This window comes from Plecotus auritus (assembly GCF_963455305.1).
Source record: "Plecotus auritus genome assembly, chromosome: 5".
In the NCBI taxonomy this organism is placed as follows: domain Eukaryota; kingdom Metazoa; phylum Chordata; class Mammalia; order Chiroptera; family Vespertilionidae; genus Plecotus; species Plecotus auritus.
The window spans coordinates 30,254,476-30,279,515 of NC_137776.1; the positions used below are offsets into that span (position 1 = coordinate 30,254,476).

Consider the following 25,040-nt stretch of genomic DNA (forward strand, 5'->3'; position numbering starts at 1 on the left):
GTCTTATGCAAAACTGCACTTGGAGAGATAGAATCAGAATAGAGATTATTCCTGTGGGAGCCCACATGCAGATAAGAAGATATTCTGAATGGGAGAAGATAAAAAAGAACTAGTATAAAAATACTGCAATATGTGTTTTATCTAGTACCCCGGGGCAATGAGTGATTTCCCACTGCGACTGTCCTTTTGCTTTGTTCTGATTAGTGGGGAAGGGAACAGAGTCTGTCAGCAAAGGGACTTCTCACATAGGAGACAGCTGCTCTCTAGTTTTAGAATAAACCAAATAGCTCCTGGCTGGTGAGAGCTGCCCCAGGTCTGGAGTCTGTCTCAGGGTGGGAACAGGTGTGGCTTGGATGATAACAGTGATGATTCCAGATGCCTGGCACAAGGACACAGAAGGTATTTATTTTTTAAATAAAAAAGTAAACGGTGGCTAAGACAATGTTATTTAATTTCATCTACACCAATCTCTGTTTAATCTGTTTTCAGGGAAGACAAGACCTCAGATCAAATCAAGCCTTTTTACTAGTTTTGTAAAGGGAACACATTACTGCTGTGTGTGGTTATGGCAGCAGGCAAAAGCTCCATTGTTCGACATTCATTTTTTCAATCAGTAAATGATGTATTTGCACTTTCTACATGTAAAGCTGTAGGGTAGAGTCCATGAGAGGCTATAAAGATGCGAGTCATAATGCCTACCTCTGTGGGCTTATTGTCTAGTTTGAGGAACAACTTGTATGAAACGGATGAACAACATGTGAGTGATGCAGATAAACTTATAGGTGAGAGAATAACTTCCAGGTAGAGATTCAGGACAGTGCAGACTTCTGTATAAAAAGTGTAGATCTTTAGGAAGCTGTATTCATCCGATAGAGTCAATAAATGTCTCAAAGTTTGTTTTAAAAAAGTATGGGTCTTATTTCTAGTTCTGCCCAAGAATCTGGAAGTATTCTGCACATAAAAACACTTGCATTATATAAGACATAGTGGAGTTACTATATTAGAAGTTAACAATTAGAATAGGACCGCAGTTGGGATATACCAGTTAACCATCGGGTTTCTTGAGATCTCACAAGGAAATTTGTATTGATTCACCACATTTGTTGGAAACTCCCAAAAGGCATTATGATGTTTTTAATGCTTATGAAAGTATAATATTTTTGATAACAAACTGTCTCAGAATTTATCAAAGGCATAATTATAAACTGTCTCTGGTTTATTTCCGTTCCAAATACTCACTCTAATTCCAATAGGTTGTATTTCCTGAGAGCTGGGACCATGTCTTTTACGCTTGCAGTGCGTAACCCACAGTAGGCACTCAGTAAAAGCTAATGGGGCCAGTAGTCTAGCAGCTCAGTGCCTTGCACAGAACTGGAGCGCAGGAAGTGTGCATTTAGGATGCTTATCAGAGTCCGAGTTTCTGGGAAGTGGATGCTGAGACAGAGGTAGGTGGGTAAAAGGTTACTGGACAGTGACCCCTGTGACAGACCAGAGGGTGAAGCGGGTGGGCAGGAGGAGGCACACATCATGATGATGCAGATTTGACAATGGCCTCTGACAGCCCAAAGGGGAGCTCCAGAGTAGAGCTTGCTGGTTAGGGGAGTTTCTGACGTGCCAAAACAGTCAGGCTCTTGCACTGCCCCTTTGCTCAGCCCTGGGCTGAGGGCCACCATGAAGAACAGGCCCTGAGCTCAAATGCTGAGAGGGATCCTGGAGCAGCTCAGCTGGAGGCTGTCCATTAACTCATCACCCCTCGCAGCCAGGCCACAGGGCCTTAAGGATGCGTGCTGGGTAGTGTGCATCTTTGACTCATGTTTTGCAAAATTACCCCATTTGGATGCTTTGCAGTTCATAGTCATTAATATTTGCCCTGATTTAATATTATTCTGGACTAGCAAAATTGACTAGAATTGGTATAGATTACTGAAATACTGAGGAAAACCATGACTCTGCCCTTGTCAGACCAGTTCTCTTTCAGGCAAATCATGTTGTAGCCAATAAGAAATAGTAATAAAAATCACTATTATGCTTTGAATGTTTATTTTTGGTCAGGTACTTTCTCTTTCCCTGAAAATATTTAGAGCCAACACTTTGGGTCGGTGGGTTGGAAGAGATCAACCAAAGCACTTGTATGCATAAGCCATAGACACAGACTATAGGGTGATGAAGGTCTGGGGCAGGCGGTGGGGGCAGGCTAGAAGGGGTCCATGAGGGAAAAAAGAGGACATATAAATATATATATATTTTAAAGAAACTTTCTGGACCTCAGTTTTTTTTTGTTTTTCTTTTAGTGCAAATATAGTTATTATAAAAGTATTAAATTAGAAGGTTGTTACAGAATTAAATGAGAGAACATATGTAAAGAGGAAAAAATAGTACTACCAGGAACATTCAATATAACTTCATTTAAAAGAAAAAGAAGGAAAAAATATATAGAAGAAGCTCATGCTCAGACCAGGATGCCCTTGGCCTTCTTTAGGTGAGCAAGTCAGGATCTTTGCACCCGCTCTTCCCAGGGGAGAAGTCTCAGGAACTGAAAATGGGTTCTGGAGAATCCCAGCTGCTGCCATCCCTGCCACAATGCTCTTTATTGATTTGCATGATTTCTCCCCCCCACAAGTCCGTCCCCCCCAGAGATCTCTGGATAAAGATGATGGTGTTCTTAACATTTTATAAATGCTGTACTTCGTAAAAACAATGCAACTCTTCAGGTAATGAATGCAGGTGCGACTGTGGCTTAGGAGAAGTAACTTTCTTTTTGTGGATCTTAGTACTGATGTCAGTGCCCTAGTAGAAGAGATACAGAGAGCAGAACCTCTAATCACAGCTTCACGATCACACCAGGTGAAACTTTTAATACAGAGACTACAGGATAAACTCAGACAGCACAGCGACCACAAATTCGAACTTTTCAAGGTAATGTGTGTTTTCAAAATACAAGGTGTAACTTCAATGAATTCATTGACATCCTATTAATTTGAGGTGAAATGCAAATCTTGTTTTTTTCTTCCCCTCAGTGCCTCACATGTATTTGTTAAGGCTGAGTCTCAATGACTGTTTGTTGAATGAATGAAATTCAAACATTTATTTTTTGAAGTTTAATAAAGATTTGCAGTAAATATAGCTGTTATTTATAATGATAAATTTAAAGGATAACCATTAAGGAAGCTTTAAGTTATTAAATAATTAAAGTTATTTTTTTCATTTAGAGTAATATTAAGATGTGTTTCATGATAAATCAATATTTCAGTAAATTATTTATTGATATTATTGATGTAAAAATTTTAATTCAATGTAAATATGCTTATTTTCCATAGTTTTTTATTATTAAATTAAAAATATAACAAATTTAGTCATTTATTACTTCAGGAACAGCTTATTTTTTTACTAACAAGATTTTATAGCTTCTTCTATAATTGCTTCATATTAAAATGACTTAATTTTGTATGATTTAAGTATAATTATAAGAAAATATAATTATTATTTACATACTCAGCATATTCTATCTGATACAAAATATTAAAGCAATCTTTTGTACTCATTCTTTCAATTTACTAAAAAAGGATTAGGTTATTCTTGTAATATTTCTTTGTCCAGCAGGTGGCACTATTAAACTCCAAATAGGAGCTCTATAACTAGCATGACCTTGTAATTTATCCTTCAAAGGGAACAATTTTGATAGTGAAAGAAAACACTATTAATAGTAGTTACACTCTGGTAATAGACATAACTTAGACTGTCCCAGCCTAATCTATCACTCTGTCTGCAAACAGAATGTCCAATTTGCCTATATTTATCCAATAAATATTACTTATTTACTGTGTGCCAAATAATGTAGGGATTGAAAGATAAATAAAATAAGTTATATCCTGACTCGAAAAGAACTTTATGATTAAAAAAGTAATAATACATTGTAAACATATTAAATGTATTTCCTCTATACACTGTTCATACATATCTACAAAACCATGTGTACTATGTTAAAGAAAATATTATAAATTAGTGCTATTTGCTATCTTATTTAATAGCAATAATTTATCTTAAAGGCAAGTTGATGGAAAACACAGATTATGGTTTTGTAATTATTCATAACTACCAAATGTATTATCCTATATAATAAAGAGCTAATATGCAAATGGTCGTCATGCCCTCTTGCCAGGGTGGGGGGATCTGAGGCCATGCCCCCCACCCTGCAGGGCTTGACGGGGATGGGCCGGCCAGGTCTGAGTCTCACATGAGTGGTTGGGGACTTGACTCTGGGTCCCACCGTGCACCCCAGACTCTGACAGGAGGGAGATTTTCATATACATATTACTAATTTTCTTTTATCTCTGACACTTCTATTATAGAGAAAGGGAAAATAGCAATATTAAAATATTTCCTCTAATTAATTCCATTTTAATTGTGCATGAATTTCGTGCACCGAACCACTAGTTGATTATAATAATAGATGGTACAATATATTTTTTCTCATTTGTTCAGATATTGAATATTGTTCTTTTATTACATACTAGAGACCTGGTGCATGAAATTCGTGCATGGGGGTGTGTGTGTCTCTCAGCCCAGCCTGCACCCTCTCCAATCTGGGACCCCTCGAGGTATGTCCTAATGCCCGTGTAAATGGGCAGTGAGACATCCCTCTCACAATCCAGGACTGCTGGCTCCCAACTGCTCGCCTGCCTGCCTGCCTGATCACCCCCTAACCACACCCCTGCCAGCCTAACTGCTCCCCTGCCAGCGTGATTGCCTCCAACTTCCCTCCCCTGCAGGCCTGGTCGCCCCAACTCCCCTCCCCTGCCAGCCCGGTCACCCCTAACTGCCCTCCCCTGCAGGCCTGGTCCCCCCAACTGCCCTCCCCTGCAGACCTGGTCCCCCCCAACTGCCCTCCCCTGCTGGCCTGATCGCCCACAACTGTCCTCCCCTGTAGGCCATCTTGTGGCGGCCACCTTGTGTCCACATGGGGGTGGCCATCTTGTGTGTTGGAGTGATGGTCAATTTGCACATTACCTCTTTATTATATAAGATAATTAAGATAAGCTTGCATATTTTTATTGGTTTGAAATTTAAAATTAATGAATTAAACTTAATTTTATTTTAGTTTAAAAATGGTATTTTCTTTCCTTGAAGGTTCTCAGAGCACATATACTACCATTGACTAACGTTGCACTGAATAAATCAGGCTCTTGGTAAGGTTCTCTATTTATTTAAAAAATAATAATTTCATTAGACTTCATTTTTTAGAGCAGTTTCATGTTCACAACAAAACTGAGCAGAAGATAAAGGGATTTCTCATATATCTCATGTTCACCTCTCCCCCGCCCCCCCAGCCTCCCCCACTGTTAACAACCCTCGAGGTGTACATTTGTTACAATCGATGAACCTACAGTGGCACATCATTCTCACTCAAAGTTCACAGTTTTCATTAGGTTTCACTCTTGACTTTGTACATTCTATGGGTTGACAAAGTATAATGACATATACCCACCACTATGGTACCACACAGAGCAGTTTCACTGCCCCTAAAACTCCTCTTTTTTTTGTTTTGTCTATATCTATATATTTCTATTTTTTTATAATTTATAACATTCAAGGGGTAAACTTTTTTAAAGTAAAAATTGTATATATTTAAGGTGTACAATATGATGATTTGCTATACACAGTGAAATAATTGCTAGTCAAACTAATTAAGATATCATCTCACAGTTACCTTCTTTGTGTGTGAAGAAAGCACCTAAAATTTATTCTAACATGTTTCCCATAATCTATACGGTATTATTAACTGTTGTCACATGCCTGTAGATTAGATATCTAGACTTATTCATCCTGCATAATTGCAACTTTGTAATCTTGGACCAACACCTTCTCATTTCTCCCACTTTCCAGCCCCTGGTAATTCCTGTTCTACTCTCTGCTTCTATGAATTTAACTTATTTTTAAGATTCCACATAGAATGAGATCATACAGAATTTGTCCTTCCCTATCTGGCTTATTTCACTTAGCATAATGTCATCCATGTTCACTTTTGTTGTCACAGTTGGCAGATTTCTTCTCTCTCAAGGTTGAATTATATTTCATTGTATACATTACATTTTTTTATCCATTCATCCCTTGACCAACACTTACATTGTTCCCATTTCCAAGCTACGGTGAATAAGTTGCAATGGATATGGGAGTGCAGATATCTATCTCTACGGCATTCTTTCTGCAGTTCCTTTGGATACATACACCCACCCCCAAGTAGAACTGCTGGATCACATTGCAGTTCTAATTTTAATCTTGGGGTAAATCACCATACTGTCTTCCATAATGACTGCACCAAAGCATTCTTGGAGAAGCTAGGAAGAGAATGCCTAGAGGAGAATCAAAGACACACTGCCTTGTCTACCTTCCTTTTTGGTTGAGTTTAGATATAAGAATCTGTCTTCACCTTGTATAATTACCACTTGACATTCAGACTCACCTTTCAATATTGTCCATTACTTTCTGTGTTAGAGAAATAGTGTCCCTAATAAAATATTTAAGAAATAACTAAGATATTATTATTTTACTTTAAAATATTAGAGGTCAATATATTACCTATTCATGTAGTAGAATAGTCATGTTAAAAATTGTTAAATATGAAGCAAATGTTTATTGAACACTTATTCATGTGCCAGTCATGTTCTGGGTCCTGGGATGATGGTGGTGAACCAGATGGGTAGAAGGACTAGCATGTATAAAATAAACAATGCAGTTCTTCAGAGAATGTGGCTGGTGAGGGTGACTAAAGTCCCAGAGAGAGCCAGGGCTGCTGACCTTGTGGACACGAGCAGAAGTTGAATTTTCCTTAGGTTGCTAGAACGCCATTTGAAGAAGGTTAACAAAATAACGCCAGTTTTGTTGAGGAATACCAATGTGTAAGGACCATTTGTGAGGCAAGACCCATTCAAATATGGTTTTATTTGTTTAGGTAAGAGATGGAGACAATGGAGCTGGTGAGAATGGCCATAGCAGGGATGTATTTGAGGCTTGGGGTAACAGAATTTACTAATAGATTGTGGGATGTGAGAGAAACTGAGGAATCAAAGATGATACTAAGATTTTAGGGGTTGACCAACTGGAAGAATGATGCTATTTATTAATACTATGTAATAAAGAGGTAATATGCAAATTGACCATCACTCCAACACACAAGATGGCCACCCCATGTGGTCAAAGATGGCCAACCCCATGTGGACACAAGATGACCACCACAAGATGGCTGGCAGGGGAGGGCAGTTGTGGGTGATCAGGCCAGCAGAGGAGGGCAGTTAGGGGTGACCGGGCCAGGAGAGGAGGGCAGTTAGGGGCGACCAGGCCTGCAGGGGAGGGCAGTTGGGGGCAACTAGACCTGCAGGGGAGGGCAGTTTGGGGCAACCAGGCCTGCAGGGGAGGACAGTTGGGGTGGACCAGGCCTGCAGGGGAGGGCAGTTGGGGGTCACCAGGCCAGCAGGGGAGGGCAGTTAGGAGTGACCAGGCCTGCAGGGGAGGGCAGTTAGGGGCAACCAGGCCGACAGGAGAGGGCAGTTGGGGGTGATCGGGCCAGCAGGGAAGGGCAGTTGGGGGTAATCGGGCTGGCCGGGGAGGGCATTAGGGGCAATCGGGCTGGCAGGGGAGCAGTTAGGCATCGATCAGGCTGGCAGGAGAGTGGTTAGGGGGTGATCAGGCTGGCAGGCAGAAGCCGTTAGGGGCAATCAGGCAGGCAGGCAGGCAAATGGTTGGGAGCCAGCAGTCCTGGATTGTGAGAGGGATGTCCGACTGCCCATTTAGGCCTGATCCCACTGGGCCTAAAAGGGCAGTCGGACATCCCTTGAGGGGTCCCAAATTGGAGAGGGTGCAGGCTGGGCTGAGGGACACACACACCCCTCTCCCCATGCATGAATTTCATGCACCGGGCTTCTAGTTAAGATATATTAGAATTTCCAAAAATGTTAGTGATTGTCATTATTTAATATACTTATTTTTATTATAAGGCTGGTTATTGGCAAGGATTACTCTTTATTTTATTTAGTGACTTCTTTTTGGTTTGGGGATAAAATTGGAAAGTTTCTAAGGCAAAGAACTTATTAAGACAAAGAACTTATTGCTCCCATTTTAACTGTTTGTTCTGCATACACAATTTTTATGGAAAAAGTATGAGAAATGGGCTATAATCTTGCAGGTAAGAAATGAGGTCTTATTAACACACAGCTTTTCTCCCCTTGTGATTAATTGATATTCTTGTCTTAGCTTTATCACAGGAAGCTATGACCGAACCTGCAAAGTCTGGGACACCGCATCTGGAGGGGAACTTCTCACCCTGGATGGCCACAGGAACGTGGTGTATGCCATCGCATTCAACAACCCTTATGGGTAAAACACATTCACTGACTCGCTTCTTCCCTGTTAACCCATTGATTCACTTGCTCAGCCCTTCCTCCATCTATCTGAGGGAGGGAAGGAGGAAGACAGAGAATGAAAATTTATTGAGTGCCTGATACATGCTTTTAAATATCACTTCCAGTGCTTAAAGGAGTTTGGGGACTGGTATTACTGTCCTCAATAAAAAATATAAAGTTCAAGTTCCCTTCCCAGGATCACACAGTAGTAAAGAGGAGAGCAAGAGTTAGACTTCAAGGAGGGCTGGCTTACCCTTGTAGCTCTCTGACAGGCAGCTCCACTGGTGTTTGTAGTACCGACTGATGCTTCTGGCGAATGTGCCATATACATTGATAAACTTGTTTCCTTTGTTTAGAAGTTCATTTGCAGTCTTACTGGGGAAAAAATTGTGTATAGTAACATGCTAAGTAATAGTACCAAATGCAATAGAAGAATTTTAAAACCAATCTGTAGTTCATGGAGTCAATAGACTACCAACGTTCTCTATCTTTCTGCACGACATACACTGATACCCATGACTCCATGCATGCTTGTAGCAGCTGCGCTAACCATGGGCATGCTTAACTTCTCTGCCCACTGGTTAGGTTCTAAGCTTACCAAGAGTTGGTCATATTTGTCTATGAATCTGCTTATGTTGGTTGTGCTTTCAGTTGTAATTATGTTATTTAATTAAAATTTGCTTATAACTAATGAAATGTGAATGTGAAAATGAAGCTGTTGTTTTCCATGAAAGCATAGAAAAGGTAAATATTTGGAAAAACTTACTAAATGAAATTGTAGATGAGATCAACGTAAAAATTGGAAAACACATTGTAAAAAATGGAACAAATTCTGTAGACAGATTGTTCTGCAAGTATTTTTAAGTTTAAGTTCTCATTCCATTTTAAAGAAAAAATGGGAAATTGTACAGGTTGGATATGGTTTATCCAAGGCAGATAATGAGCTGCGTAATTAGCTCACCCATAATCAAAGTAAAGGCCTTGGCCTCTTATCAAAAGATTGGCAAACTAATGTAAACTTGTACATATTTGAGTAAAAATTTAAACATGTATCTTATTTTCACCATTGATTGCTTTAACTGACTTTTTTCATTAATCAAGCCATGGTTCTTATTATAGTACTAGAGGCCCGGTGCACAAAATTCGTGCAGGGGGGCAGGTGTCCCTCAGCCCAGCCTACACCCTTTCCAACCTGGGACCCCTCGGGGGATGTCCGACTGCCTGTTTAGGCCCGATCCCACTGGGCAGTTGGACATCCCTCTCACAATCCAGGACTGCTGGCTCCCAACTGCTTGCCTGCTTGCCTTCCTGATTGCCCCTAACTGCTTCTGCCCGCCAGCCTGATCACCCCCTAACCACTCCCCTGCCAGCTTGATTGATGCCTAACTGCTCCCCTGCCAGCTTTTTTGCCCCTAACTGCCTTCCCCTGCAGGCCTGGTCACCCCAACTGCCCTTCCCTGCAGACCCAGTCATCCCCAACTTCCCTCCTCTGCCGGCCGGGTCACCCCTAACTGCCCTCCGCAGCAGGCTTGATTGCCCCCAACTGCCCTCCCTTGCAGGCCTGGTCCCTCCCAACTGCCCTCCCCTGCTGGGCATTTTGTGGCGCCATCACATGGGGGCAGGATCTTTGACCACATGGGGGCACCCATCTTGTGTGTTGGAGTGATGGTCAATCTGCATATTACTCTTCTATTAGATAGGATAGAGGTCTGATGCATGGATGGGGCCAGCTGGTTTGCCCTGAAGGGTGTCCCGGATCAGGGTGGGGGTTCCCTTGGGGCATGGGGTGGCCTGGGTGAGGGGCCTGTGGTGGTTTGCAGGCTAGCCACGCCCCCTGGCAACCCAAGCAGAGGCCCTGGTATCTGGGATTTATTTATCTTCTACAATTGAAACTTTGTAGTCTGGAGTGGAGCCAAACCTTCTGCTCGCTCTGTGGTGGCAGCAATTTCTGTTGGGATTTATGTATCTTCTATAATTGAAACTTTGTAGCCTTAAGTGGAGGCCAAAGCAGGCCAGGGCTTCAGAAGCTTGGCTTCCTCTATCGCCAGGGGCAACCCTAGCCTCCTGCTCTCTCCAGCTCCGTGGTTGCTGTCATTTCTGTTGGGCTTTATTTATCTTCTATAATTGAAACTTTGTAGCCTTGAGTGGAGGCCTGGGCTGGCAAGGGCAGGCAGAAAGCTTGGCTTCCTCCATTGCCAGGGAAACCCAAGCCTCCCTCCTGCTCTCTGTGGCTGCAGCCATCTTAGTTGGGTTTATTTGCATATTCTCTCCTGATTGGCTGGTGGGCATGGCTGGTGGGCGTGGCTTGTGGGTGTAGAGGAGGTACGGTCAATTTGCATATTACTCTTTTACTAGATAAGACTAGAAGCCAGATACATGAAGATTCATGCTAGAATGGGCCTTCCTTTCCCTGGGTGCCAGCAGCTCCTTTGCTCTGGCCGGAGCCATCTTTCTGCTCCAGCCCGGAGCTGCCGCCTTTCCACCTTCCTATGCTGCTCAGAGGCCTGGAGTGGCCAGGGGCAGTGCGGAAGGCCTGCGTTGTCGCTATGGTGACAACGCAAGCGTCCCGCTCTGGGTGTTCGGCACCCGCGTATGCAAATTAACCCGCCATCTTTGTTGGGTTAATTTGCATCCTGATTGGCTGGTGGGCATCTCAAAGGTACGGTCAATTAGCATATTATTCTTTTATTAGGTAGATTATGATGACTAGAACAAAATAGTCAATGGCTTAAAAGCTGAGAGATGATCACTGTGGTTCCTCCCAGGTAGAGTCTTTGAGGATGATATGAGGTTGACACAGATGCATGAAAGATGGAAGCTAGAAGGAGTGGTGAGGACACCCTGGCAAAGGGAATTTGGCCATTCAGCATTTTAGGTGGGACTTTGTCAGGCACCCTCAGTGATCTGTCTCTCTCATTAACATTTTATGTTGAGAAACAAGTGGGTGAGGTCAGAGCTTGCTGTGCAGCTTGACCCTGTTCTGGAGGACCGAGCTGCTAGGAAAGGTTTGTGAGCAAAGAAAGGGCACAATGAAAGAGCTACTTCAGAAGGATTGCTCTGGCAGAAAGAAAGGAGCAGAGGGTTTGGGGTGGGAATAACTGGGGAAGAAACCAGGAGGCAAGGAGGTTAGTTAGGAAGCAGATAAAAGAACACATTCATGAGATGATGGAAACTTAGTCTAGGATAGTGGCAGAGGCAATAAAAGGTATTTTACAAAAATTTGCTGCACTAGAGTAATACTTGTACACCATGAATATTAAAAACTTGATATCTACTTGGCTAATGCCATAATACAATTTCTAGACATGGTAATTGTGGTGGCACAATTAAACTTCATTGGTACGTTAATATGATTACATATTCCAACTAAACTACAGAAAATTTAACTTTGATGTATTTTTAAATTGTAGAGAATGATAATTTTTCTAATACCTTATTACAACAGCTTGTGGGAGGGAAGGGTTTTTATGAAATTATAAATGATACTGTTCTACTTCTATTCTGATTCCTACTTTTAATTACAATGGTATTTAAAGGCTTTTGAAAGTATGTTTTCTTTAATACCATATCCTTTAATAGTATATTTAACAGAAGTGATATTTTGGGATGTCTATCTGGGAACAAAGTGTTTGAGGATGAAGAAGTGAGAAACACTCCTCACTTTTGGTCCGTCTATTGGATTCTACCAAGAGTCCCTGGTGAAAACCTATTTTTCCAACTCCTAGTTATCCTAGTCTGGCCAGGATAACTGTGTGGGCTGGAGCAGAACTTTTCACTACACTTTGGTGCATTGGGGTTTCAGCAATATGAGCTCAAGACAGTTGTCAAAGAATAGAGGGGAATGTGTGTGTGTGTGTGTGTGTGTGTGTGTGCATGTGTGTAAAGCGGCGGGGAGGGAGAGAGAGAGAGAGAGAGAGGTGAACTAGCTTAATGCTCATCTGTTTTATATATTAGGTCAGGAGTAAGCTTTGATTCAATAAAATAATTCTAAAAACATTGGCATTAGTAATATCTTTTATAACATGGCATCATATGGATGTAGAGAATAGTATGTGATAGAACAGAAGTTGATCAAACTTGAGATTATGTCTGAAGTGCAGGGAGCATGGAAAATGGATGGGGGGGAACTAATAAAGAACTCACAGGGTGTTCAGGGTATCTTGAGCAGAATTTGAAAGACAACTGCTGTTGGAAAAGATCTTAGACTGGATGTCACAGGAGAGAGCCAGTGCAGAGACTGGGGTGCAGAAACAGTCTCCCTGTTAGGACTTTTGTGGGGGAGGTGGTGTGTATTCCCCAGGATAAGCTGTCCCTGCAGCATCACAGAGAGGGCCTTGCTTTCCATTAGCATCAGAGACCACAGAGCTACTATGTGGGTGGCCTGAGAACAAAGCAGAGAAGCAAGGCACTGTGTTAAAATGAGCAAGTAGAAATTCTGCAACTGTGTTGAGCACTTAAATTTGCTTGGGATATGTATTTTGGATTTTAAGAGCCCTCGCACTTTTTAACAGTGACTTGCACTATAAATGACAACCCAATTGGGCAAACATTTGGATGATTTCCTATACAGGACAGATGGGATGAGGGATAAAAGAGAAGGTTTTAGTTCCACAATCAAGAGTAAAATAGGCTAATCTATTCTGACCTATTGAGTGTTGACAGTAGCCCTGCTGCACAGTAAAGATGAGGATCCTCTTGTTTGAAAGGGACTGATCTCTTGATCACATCCCTCTCTAAACCTTTCTTGTTCAAAGTCCTTACAACTGGAATAATACAGGTTTTTTTCTAAGAGATGCCCATTGTCTAACTTCTTAAAACCTTATCTGGACATATGGTTAATTGGGTTTATATTTTATAATTGCTCTTTTAAATTCAATGCTATCCTTTTAAGGAGACCTACCAAGAGAATTTTTTAATGTTTATTTTACACTAGAGGCCCAGTGCATGAATTTGTGCATGGGTGGGGTCCCTTGGCCTGGCCGATGATCGGGGCCAATTGGAGCCATCAAGCCCAGTCCTGATCAGGGCTGATGGGGGCCTGCTGGCTGGGGAGGGACTGCAGGAGGTTGGCCGGCCAGGGAGGGACCGTGGGAGGGCTCTAGGGCATGTCTGGCCCTCTCACCCAGTCCCAAGTGGCCGGACCCCATCAGCAAGCTAACCTACTGGTCGGAGCATCTGCCCCCTGGTAGTCAGTGTGCATGATAGTGACTGGTAGAGCAGTCGACTGAGCAGTTGATGGATCAGTCAGACACTTAGCATATTATGCTTTTATTATATAGGATCATTAATTTTCATTTGTTAGTAATTTTCTAAACTAAGTCTTTTATCATATTCATTGAGTAACTGGAACCTAAGTTTGGCTGCATGCCACTATGAATGCCAAACTTGTGAGACAGGGGCAGGTGAAAAAGGAAAGAGATTTATTCAAGTGTTGTTCACCTGAGAAAATGGGGGACTCTTGTCCACATCTCAGTGCAGGCAGATGTTTTTATAAAGAGGGAGAGGGAAAGCAGAACAAAGAGATCAAGGGAGGGGGTTTGAAAAGTTCTCTATGTGCAGACCAACTGAGTCTATTCTAATCAGGACCTTGAAACTGGTCAAGTCTAGTGTGCATCACGTGGTCTTTGTCATCCTGGTTCTGCACCATCCTGGTCTTATAGTTGAAGGTCAAAAATTATCCTGGAACTTGGATGACTGAAGGTCAGAGTCTGCATTTTCTGAAGTTAGTTCCTAGGATTTTTATATAAACACTAGCATCCCGGTACACGAATTTGTGCACCAGTGGGGTCCCTCAGCCTGGCCTGTGGGATTGGGCCGAAACTGGCTCTCTGACATCCCCCAAGGGGTCCTGGATTGCGAGAGGGCACAGGCCAGGCTGCGGGACCCCACTGGTGCATGATCAGGGCAGGGGAGGGACATGAGAGGTTGGCCAGCCAGGGAGGGACTGTGGGAGGGCTCCAGGGCGTGTCTGGCCCATCTTGCTCAGTCTTGATCGGCCGGACCCCAGCAGCAAGCTAACCTACCAGTCGGAGTGTCTGCCCCTGGTGGTCAGTGCACGTCATAGCGAGTGGTTGAGCAGCCTTAGCATATCATTAGCATATTACACTTTTATTGGTTGAACGGCCAACTGGTCGACCGGGCACTTAGCATATTAGGCTTTTATTATATAGGATGCTGTTTATCTACAAGCTACATAGTAGTCAGACTCAGCATTTACAGAAACAATGTCAAAAGAATGGTGGGGTGAGTTACAATTCCCCATTATTACAATTGTACTAATTTAAAAAGTATTTTTAATCCTAAACATATATCTTTAATGTAAAATATTTAAAATGAAACAAACTGATGCCATTAAAAATTAGACCTTTATTCTGTTACCAATGAAGCCGATATAGAATTACTTCTTGTTTTAAAAGTTAAGCATATTTCTGAGCAGGTAGAGAGTCGTTTATTAATATCTTAATTCAGTGTGTCACATACTGTGGTTGAATTGGATTTCATAATCCACATTTTTTTTTTATCTTAGTGACAAAATTGCCACTGGGTCCTTTGATAAGACTTGTAAACTGTGGAGTGTAGAAACGGGAAAATGTTACCATACCTTTAGGGGTCATACAGCAGAAATAGTGAGTACATTTATTTTATTATTTTTTATGTTGTTCTTTGTTTTGTTTTATGTTTCCTTTCTTTTCTTTTGATAGATTTCATTTTTTTAGAGCAGTTTAGATTCATAGCAAAATTTAGAGGAAAGTAGAGAGACTTCACATATACTCCCAGTCCTCTTCCCTTCCCCCATCCCCATGCAAATAGCTTGTCCCATTATTAATATCTTTCACAAAAGTGGTACATTGCTTACAAATAATGAAACTGCACTGACACATACTATTTCTTTTTAATATTCCATTATAAAAGTGGTGGTTCTATCTTTATAATTAATTAAAAAATTCTAACCAGTATTTTTATTCTCTATAATTTTTGTGTAGTGGCATTGTATAATTTACAAACTATGCTAATTTTAATATCTTGTAGATTCCTGAATTGACTAAGTAGACACATAATATAAGAAGTACATGAGTAACAGTAGCCAAACTGATTTTCTCTTTTTCATCTTCTTTCCTTCCTTCCTTCCTCCCTCATTCCCTCCTCTTTCCCTCCCTCCCTCCCTCACTTTCTTTCTTTCTTCCTTTCTTCCTTCCTTTCTTTCTTTCTTTCTTTCTTTCTTTCTTTCTTTCTTTCTTTCTTTCTTTCTTCATTTATATTTCTTTAAAGAACTGACTTAATTAGGGTTGATGAAATTCTTACTATAGTTTTTAAAATAATTTTCTATATCATGTAAAATAGTTAGACTGATTGTTTTCTAGATGTCATTAGAACTCAAATTTGTATAAATAGTCTGATACTCCAAACAGCTTTTACTTTAGTGTGCCCTTTGCCCTTGGCCAATTCTTTGATACATCTTATAGCAATTAGTGAGATAATTGGCACCCTATGGAACAAGTGATAGTTTAAAAAAAATAAATAAGGTACTTATTTTAGGTGTAAAATGTATTTATATTTATCAAAATTCATCATGAAGCTTTTCTTTATAATGCTATATTTCTAAAACCCTTTTCATTTCATGTAATCCAGGTGTGTTTATCATTCAATCCTCAAAGCACATTGGTGGCTACGGGAAGTATGGACACAATGGCCAAACTGTGGGACATTCAGAATGGAGAGGAAGTATTCACTTTAACCGTATGTTAACAGTGTTAATAATACCTTTTAGAGTTTTCCATTTTCATCAGCCATTCCTTAGGATAAGTCCATCGTTTGTGTTTGTTTTTATTTGTATTTGTATTACAAAATTAGCTCTAAGTAGACAATGGTTTTTAGACTGGAGTGAGAGAGTGTTCTCATTGGTGTATCAGTAGCGAATCTTCTAGAGAAGGTGATGGCTGTTTTCTGAGACTTGGCTGGACGTACTGGGGAAGCCAGATGAAGCCAGATTTATTTTGACTCACTTCAGCCTAGAAGCCACACCTATTATAAGCTTAAAAACTATTGCCATCCATCTGACTAAAAGCAAAGTAGGTGGAGGCTGGCACTTTTAGGAAAAGGCAGACCTGGGGAAACTTTCCAGCAAGTTTCTCAAAGGAATGACGGTTAGAATGCTTCTCCGTGACCCTCCAGCCTTCTGTATCACAAAGTCCAAAATGACAAGAGGCAAACGCAGGAGGGGAGCAGGCCAAAGGGCACTTCCCCAGTGTGAATGCTGGTGGTGTGTCTGCACAGGGACCCCTGTTTGTCATCACCACAGACTAGCACCTTCGCGTCACCTGCTACCCTCCCCTCCTTTCCATGGACCCGAAACTACCCAACAAAAATTAGGCGGCTATCTATAGCAATTAATAGGAACAACTGGATAAAAGCAAACCCAGTTTTCTTATCCTTTCAAATTATAGATGTGTTAAAAATATAGGGTCCCTTTCCTAGGAGAGCTTTTTCTTAAAAAAGTAAAAAAAAAAAGGACTTAAACAAGAGAGAAAAAACAACAACACTGTTTTCAACGAACACCAGGAGTTTTTCTTTCTCAACCTAGAGTGCCTGGCCTTATTAATATAAGTATTATTTTTCTGATCTTCCTTCCCATCATTCCTGTGGGTCTCTGCCTCTCCCTCCCAAACATTTGAGGGCTGAGCCCTGCTCTGCATACCCGTCTCCTGCCAGAGAAGAACACACTTGTTTTGTGTGTTCAGCATTTTAATGTTCAGCTACATTTGATTTTTGTCATGTGGAATGAACCAGAAATTTAATTTGTAAGTGAACTTTTGTATTATTTTAAAAAGTAACTATGTGAATGTACTAAAATAATTAGGAAAACAAGGGATCTTCTCCCAGCAGGATCTACTGCTGAGGGGCTTTTCTCATTGTCTCAGTTTGAGTCATTGGACCCTGACTGTCACCAGGTGAAAGTCAGGCCAAAGGCCACATCATTACTGATCAATTCATATTAAATTATCATAAACATTTCTTTTTTATAGGTTATTAACTTCACAAACTTTTTTCTTTTTCTCATCACCTATTATTAGCCCATAAAGCATCTAGCCCTCTGATTTCCCAAAACATGCCCTCTTCCTTTCAAAACCAAGCAAGCAAGCAAGCAAGCAAGCAAGCAAGCAAACAACTTTATTGAGTGAAAATGGAGTTGCTTTAAGTGTCTGTCCATTCTTAGTGAACCTAAAAACGTGTGTAGTCGTCACCAAAATCTAGTTTTAGAACATTTCCATCACCCCCAAAAGACACCTCATGCCCATTTGTACTCACTTCCCTTTCCTACCCCAGTGGACCACTAATCTTTTCCCCCTCTATATGTATAGCTTTGACTTTTCTGGCATTTTCTTTTAGGCGCTGATATTGTGCATTTCTAGTACTTGCTTTATCTAAAAGTATGTATGATGGTATCTGCCCTCTTTTAGGGACATTCAGCTGAAATCATCTCCTTGTCCTTTAACACTTCAGGAGACAGAATCATCACAGGGTCTTTTGATCACACAGCTGTAGTGTGGGACACTGCGACTGGAAGGTATTCTATTTATATATATATTTTAAAAATTATTGCTTGATTTTTCTGAGAGAGAGAGAGAGAGAGAGAAAAACTGACTTGTTGTTTCAGTTACTTATGCATTCATTTGTTGACTCTTGTATGTGCCCTGACTGGGGAGCAAACCCACAACCTTGGCGTATCAGGACAATGCTCTAACTAAGAGATCTACCCCGCCAGAACCAGTACTCTTAATTTTTTTTTTTTATATATTTTATTGATTTTTTACAGAGAGGAAGGAAGAGGGATAGAGAGTCAGAAACATCGATGAGAGAGAAACATCGATCAGCTGCCTCTTGCACACCTCCTACTGGGGATGTGCCCGCAACCAAGTTACATGCCCTTGACCGGAATCGAACCTGGGACCTTTCAGTCCGCAGGCTGACGCTCTATCCACTGAGCCAAACCGGTTTTGGCCAGTACTCTTAATTTTTAAGAATTTTTCCATCTGAATCAGAGGGTTAAGAAGACAAATCTTTGTTATTTATTAGTTTAATCCTAAATGTATTAACTGTGTTCCAGACTCTATAAGAATAAGACACACTTATGTATTTCATTCTTTAACCATATTTTTGATCCACAAAAATAATGTGATTTCTCAGAATTTTGAACAAAGAATGTCAATTAGCAAAGTAACAGGGGAATGCTAGCAATAGCCTGGCTATATAGCGATTATTTATCCTTTGTACGAGTAATCAAATTTCAATGGCTTATCATTATGGTAGGCATGGATATCATGAGTAAATAAAATCACATCTAATTTCCTAAATTTAATTTGGTACCAGAACTTCAATTTCCTTCCTAATTATTTTTGGCTCTAGTTGCTAAGAAGTTAACTAAGTTAGCCTATTTGTGTTATAAAACTCCACTTTTGAGACTTGTCTGTGTTTTGATAGAAGGGTTAATCATCAGGGATACCGATCAGGGTGGAGTCTACAAGCGAGAGCAGGAGGGGCCTGCAGACACTGACAGGTGGTTTCAGGGTTTCACTCATCTGTTGTAAGAATACTTCCAGAATTTCAGGCTACCTTTATTTTTTACCTATGCCTTTCTGATCTTATCTTAACTAATATTGCTATTTTTGATTGTTTAAAATCTAAGTATATTTTTGTTGAAATGAAATTAGTAGTTGAGTTTTTTAAAAAAAATATTTTATTGCTTTTTTTACAGAGAGGAATAGAGAGTTAGAAACATCTATGAGAGAGAAACATCTATCAGCTGCCTCCTGCACACCTCCTACTGGGGATGTGCCTGCAACCAAGGTACATGCCCTTGACCGAAATCGAACCTGGGACCTTTCAGTCTGCAGGCCGACACTCTATCCACTGAGCCAAACTGGCAAGGGCAGTAGTTGACTCTTTTTGAGCTTCAGTAAAGCCATCTTTGTTTTGTCATCAAAGACTTTATTTTGTAAAACCTAGAATTTATATCTGACATCAATAGGTTTGCCATCATTAATTGTGCACATATGCTGACATCAGGCATCTTTGAATCATTTCAATTTTGCAGGAAGGTGTGCAACCTAATTGGGCATTGTGCTGAGATTAGCAGTGCCTTATTCAACTGGGATTGCTCTATGATATTGACTGGCTCTATGGACAAAACCTGCATGGTGAGCTCAAGAAATACCTTGGTTTTATAATTCTCATGTCTGCTTTTTTGCTGTGTCAGATATTCATTGCAACATTAACAAATTTCGAAGGTGTTATAAAATTAAGATATCAATTTATAAATAATAATTGATAAGTTTTTAATTTCAAGTTTTTGATCCTTCAAGTTTAGAGGAATTATGATGTAGTAAGACAATTTTAATGGATTCAAATATATTAAGAGGTATTATTTTTAAGAGGCACATTCTTTTTGCTTCATGTCCCTCTATTCATTGATTAAACATTGATTAGAGTGAAGCTCAAGAAGTTTCAACCAGTGTCTCCCTGACTTTAAGTTTCTGTTACTAAGAGCTTATACTTTGGAATTATTTGATTATGTATCAAATGTATTATGATCTTAATGAACTTCACATTTCCTGGCATTGTAGTTTTAGATCAAACTTCTTGACATTGACACCTTTCTTATGAAAAGAGGACACACGCTTCCACTCCAACCTGTGAAGTGCGCACTTGGAGATTTTTTCCTAATGTGGTATTAGATTTGCACTACCCAATCTAAGTGTCTGCATTTGGTCTCCTCTGTGTCCAAAGTGTGCCTTTTAGCTGGTTGGCTGTGGTTGCTTGTCAGAATCAAGGTAAGATGAACAGAACATGTAAAAATCATACACATGATTTTGGCACAGTTATTTCACCACCATAAGAATGATATAAAGACTACTTGTGGCCATCTTTGCATTTTGGACCAGAAGTCACAGTTGTCACCTTCTTCCTCTTCCTCTTCCTCTTCCTCTTCCTCCTCCTCCTTCTCCCTCTCCTCTTCCTCCTCCTCCCCTTCTTCCTCCTCCTCTTCTTCTTCTTCTTCTTCCTCTTCTTTCCTTTCCCTCCCCCTCCCCCTCCCCCTCTTCTTCTCCCCTTCTCCTTCTCCTCCTTCTCCTCCTCCTCCTCCTCTCCTCCTCCTCCTCCTCCTCCTCCTCCTCCTCCTCCTCCTCCTCCTCCTCCTCCTCCTCCTCCTTCTTCTTCTTTAAATAATTGCAGTTGTGGGATGCTACAAGTGGAAAATGTATGGCAACATTAACAGGCCATGATGATGAAATACTAGACTGCTGTTTTGATTACACTGGAAAGCTTATTGCAACTGCTTCAGCTGATGGTAGGTCATCTGTTCATACATTTAACTTGTGGAGGGACTTATGCTTTATTTGATAAATATGAGTGATTCCACACTGTAGGTCATCCCCCGATGGCCAGCTATTATAGAAACCATATCTACTTCATCCCTATGATGTCATTGTATGTTACTACACTATGTCTGTATCATATCGTTGATAACCACATGTAATGCTATGCAATGTCTGCATCACCTCCTTGACAACCACTTATGATTTTATACTAGGTCTTCATCATCTCCTTAATAACAATGTATAATGGTACATTCTGGGTCATCTCCCTGATGTCCATGCACTATGCTACACAATGTCAACCTCAGCAACTTGACCACTGTCAATGTTCTACAATAAATCTGCATTATCTCCTTTATGACCACATGTGCTGCTCCACTATGTCTAGCAAATCTTCATGATAAACATATATAATGCTCTGCTATACATCATGCTCATGAGTACCACTATGATTCTATACTATATCTGTGTTTCTTATTGACAATCATAGGATGGTGCTACACGATGTGCCTCAATTTCATGAAAACCACATATGATGCTACAAAACATGTGTCATTTCCTTGTTGATCACATATGCCATTACATTATTTTGCTGGTGATTCATTTTAACTACCCAGTTTTTATTTCATCATTCTCTCCCTTTTAAAATTACATTTGCATACTTATTCTCTTACTGGGGCTTTTCAAAGGTAATTCTTTGACCATACATACAAATTGTTTTTATATCCTGGAATATAAACCCTCTGATTCTGGACAATTTTATTTTTTAAAGTAATTACTTTTTCATTTTCTCACAGATCTTGGCTTTTAAAAATCATCTCTCAACTGTAACTAATTTGCCCTTTTCATTTTAAATATCATTCTCATTTATAAAAAAAATCCTTCAATAAATATATATATATGGAATACCTACTTTGTGCCAGGAATACCTACGTTTTAGGAAAAAAGGGTATCATCAGTAAACAAAAGAGAGAAATTCCTGCCCTCATGGAGGAGGAGACAATGACCAATGCCATATATATGTTTTATGTGGAATATTAGATTAAACAGAATGTTAGATTATACAGGATGTTAGGAGTTGGTCAGTGTTATGGGGGGCATGAAACAAGTAGGGCTAGGGCAGTGGTTCTCAACCTTTTTAATGCCATGACCCTTTAATACAGTTCCTCATGTTGTGGTGACCCCAACTATAAAATTATTTTCGTTGCTACTTCATAACCATAATTTTGCTACTGTTAATGAATCGTAATGTAAATATCTGTGTAATGTAAATATCGCGACCCACAGTTTGAGAACCGCTGCTGTAGAGCCTAAGACCATCAGAAAACACAGATATTTACATTATGATTCATAACAGTAGCAAAATTACAGTTATGAAGTAGCAATGAAAATAATTTTATGGTTGGGGGTCACCACAACATGAGGAACTGTATTAAAGGGTCGCGGCATTAAAAAGGTTGAGAACCACTGGGCTAGGGGATCAGGATAGATGAGAATAAAATACAAGTTTGATTCTTCTCATTTTGTTTTTTCTATGACCTGTTCTTTTCCCTAGCAGTGATTCTATTCTTGTTTGATAAGACATTACTTATTTATTTTTCTTTTGGTGTGTTTTGTAAACCTCTTTTCATTCTGTGCTCCTTGAAAAGTATTGATGTTTACAGCAATTTCTTTATTTATCTCTCTTTTTTGCTCCTCATTTCCTTTTCAAAATTGAATCTGTCAACACAATGAGTTACCTGGGCAGCTACATCTGTTCCTATATATTACCCTTTCCTTCCTCTTTGAAATTATGCTCAAGGCTTAATTATTTTTATCTTATTCATATTTCTATATATATTTATTAAAATTAAGGTTTCAGACTATCTTTTTTCTGTGTTTTCTGAAGATTAAAAATGCTTTTGTGCTAATTCAGAGTATTGCACTACGTAGGATATTCCTTTTTGTATTATTAATAAACTCTTAAAACAAGTTGGTCACTTTCCTTTAAGGCATTTGAAATGTCCTACTAAGGAGCAAGTTTTATATTTTAACTAGAGGCCCAGTGCACGGATTTGTGCACCAGTGGGGTCCCTTGGCCTGGCCTGCGGGGATCGGGCTGAAACATCCCCTGAGGGGTCCAGAATTGTGAGAGGGCACAGGCCAGGCTGAGGGACTCCATCAGTGCATGATCAGGGCCGATCAGGGCCAGCTGGCTGGGGAGGGACTGCAGGAGGTTGGCTGGCTGGGGAGAGACTGAGGGAGGGCTCCATGGCATGTCTGGCCCATCTTACCCAGTCCCAATTGGCCAGACCCCAACAGCAAGCTAACCTGGTGGTCAGAGCATCTGTCCCCTGGTGGTCAGTGAGCATCATAGCAACTGGTCGAACAGTTGACCAGTCGACCAGACACTTACCATATTAGGCTTTTATTATATAGGACTAGAGGCCCGGTGCATGAAATTTGTGCACGGTGGTGCGGGGGGTAGGGGGGCGGATTCCTCAGCCAGGCCTGCACCCTCTTGCAATCCGGGACCCCTTGGGGAATTTCTGACTGCCAGTTTAGGCCTGATCCTGCCTAAACCTGCAGTTGGACATCCCTCTCGAAATCCAGAACCGCTGGCTTCTAACCACTCTGCCTGCCTGCCTGATCACCCCTAATTGCTTGCCTGCCTGCCTGATTGCCCCTAAACACTCTGTCTGCCTGCCTGATTGCCCCTAACCGCCTCTGCCTCAGCCCCGCCACCGTGACTTCATCTGGAAGGACGTCCAGAAGGTTGTTCGGCTTTCTGGTCTAATTAGCATATTATGCTTTTATTATTATAGATTATATTAATTCTAAAATAGCAATTTTTCATCATTTTGTCTACTACCTCCTGATTTGACATTGTCAGAAAGGTAAGTAAAAAATTAAGATATTTTGCTTTTCTCTGAATGAAAATTGTGTCCAAAACACCCTATTCTTGCTAATTTTACTCTATGTAGTGCTGTAATTTGCAATAAGAAAGTATCCTTCTCCTGGCCTGACAAATGTTAACTTTTTTTCTGACAACAATTGCATTACTGCTGTTTTTTTCTCTTCTATGCTTATTTAACTCTGCCATTTTTTAATTCTAAAAAAACATGTACTTTTTCTTCTATTTTTCTATCCATCCATCCATCCATCCATCCATCCATCCATCCATCCACACTGCATTTATTTATTGAATGGCACTTCTAGGCACTGGGGACACAACAGGGAGCAAACCATTCTGTTAGCTCTTTCTGTTGAAAAGGATTTCTAGTACCTGTTCTTTGTTCATTGAGTGGCAGCCACTGTTCCTTCTTAGAGTGACTGCTTGTGCCTTCTGTGACCTTAGTCTCATATTTGGTGTATGATAGTAGGCTTTCTGCTTATTTCATCCCCAGCCTCTCAAGACTTGTTTTCATTCCCTCTTTCTCCCTTTAAATATTTTTTCATTCTGAATTGCTGTCTCTTTGCCTTTTCTACCTTGAAACCCATTATCTCTTGTGATAAGCTCAGGGCTAGAGAGGCACTCCTCACACTCTCTTACCCACAGTGGGACCAGCTTGAATTTGAGTGGCTGGCTCTCATCACAGGAGACAAACCTAGCAGACAGCTGTGTGTCAGAGTGATAAATGTTTAGATAATTCAAGGCATGTGGTTCAAAGTTCTGTATTTCAGATGAATTTATATATGTATCCCCACTCCCCTCAAAAAGGAACAGCAAGAGTTTTCAGTGCAGCCACCAGAAAATGCATTACTAAATTGGAAGGTCATGAAGGTGAGATTTCAAAGGTGAGTTGCTTTCTCATTTGGAGCAATTTACTTACTTAAAAAAATAGCATGTTTAGTATAAGTATTGGCACTAAGCTACTAAGGTTTGTCCAATTATCTCATTCTTTTTAGAAATTAGGTACCTAAGTACATTATTTTTAAGTGTGTCCTCAAACTCAGTATAATAAATTACTTCTAAAACTTTTCATAAACTATAAAAGTGTTTTCCTCAGCCACCAGCAAAAGATTTAGCTAGATGAAAATACCTATTAAAGTTATTTATGAAGCTTATGAAGTGATTTTCCTGGTTCTGCTAGACACACAAGGTTATATTGTGCAAAGAAAGTATCAAGTCTTCTGTAAATTAGGTGCAGTTGAGGCAGTATTTCATGGAAATATTTAACATTCAATAAAGTTTAAAAAGACCTATGTTTAAACTCTAAGGCTGTAGCGTAGAATTTTGTATTAACTTCTCCCAAAATCTTATTCACAGAGCAGGGCCATCCAGTCTGTGATC

General features: G+C 40.4%; 1 protein-coding gene across 1 annotated transcript in view; it reads left to right on the forward strand.

Moving 5' to 3' along the window:
* The window catches only part of DAW1 (dynein assembly factor with WD repeats 1), a gene marked incomplete at its 3' end in the record, with an annotated part of 36,811 nt that overhangs the window by 7,651 nt on the left and 4,120 nt on the right, over positions 1-25,040 (forward strand). The window contains exons 3-11 of the mRNA XM_080671149.1: positions 2,772-2,916; positions 5,128-5,186; positions 8,248-8,370; positions 14,923-15,022; positions 16,026-16,133; positions 17,855-17,961; positions 19,489-19,591; positions 20,625-20,739; positions 24,468-24,544. Of these exons, the coding sequence (XP_080527275.1) occupies positions 2,772-2,916; positions 5,128-5,186; positions 8,248-8,370; positions 14,923-15,022; positions 16,026-16,133; positions 17,855-17,961; positions 19,489-19,591; positions 20,625-20,739; positions 24,468-24,544 (937 nt within the window). The remainder of the gene's footprint in view (positions 1-2,771; positions 2,917-5,127; positions 5,187-8,247; positions 8,371-14,922; positions 15,023-16,025; positions 16,134-17,854; positions 17,962-19,488; positions 19,592-20,624; positions 20,740-24,467; positions 24,545-25,040) is intronic.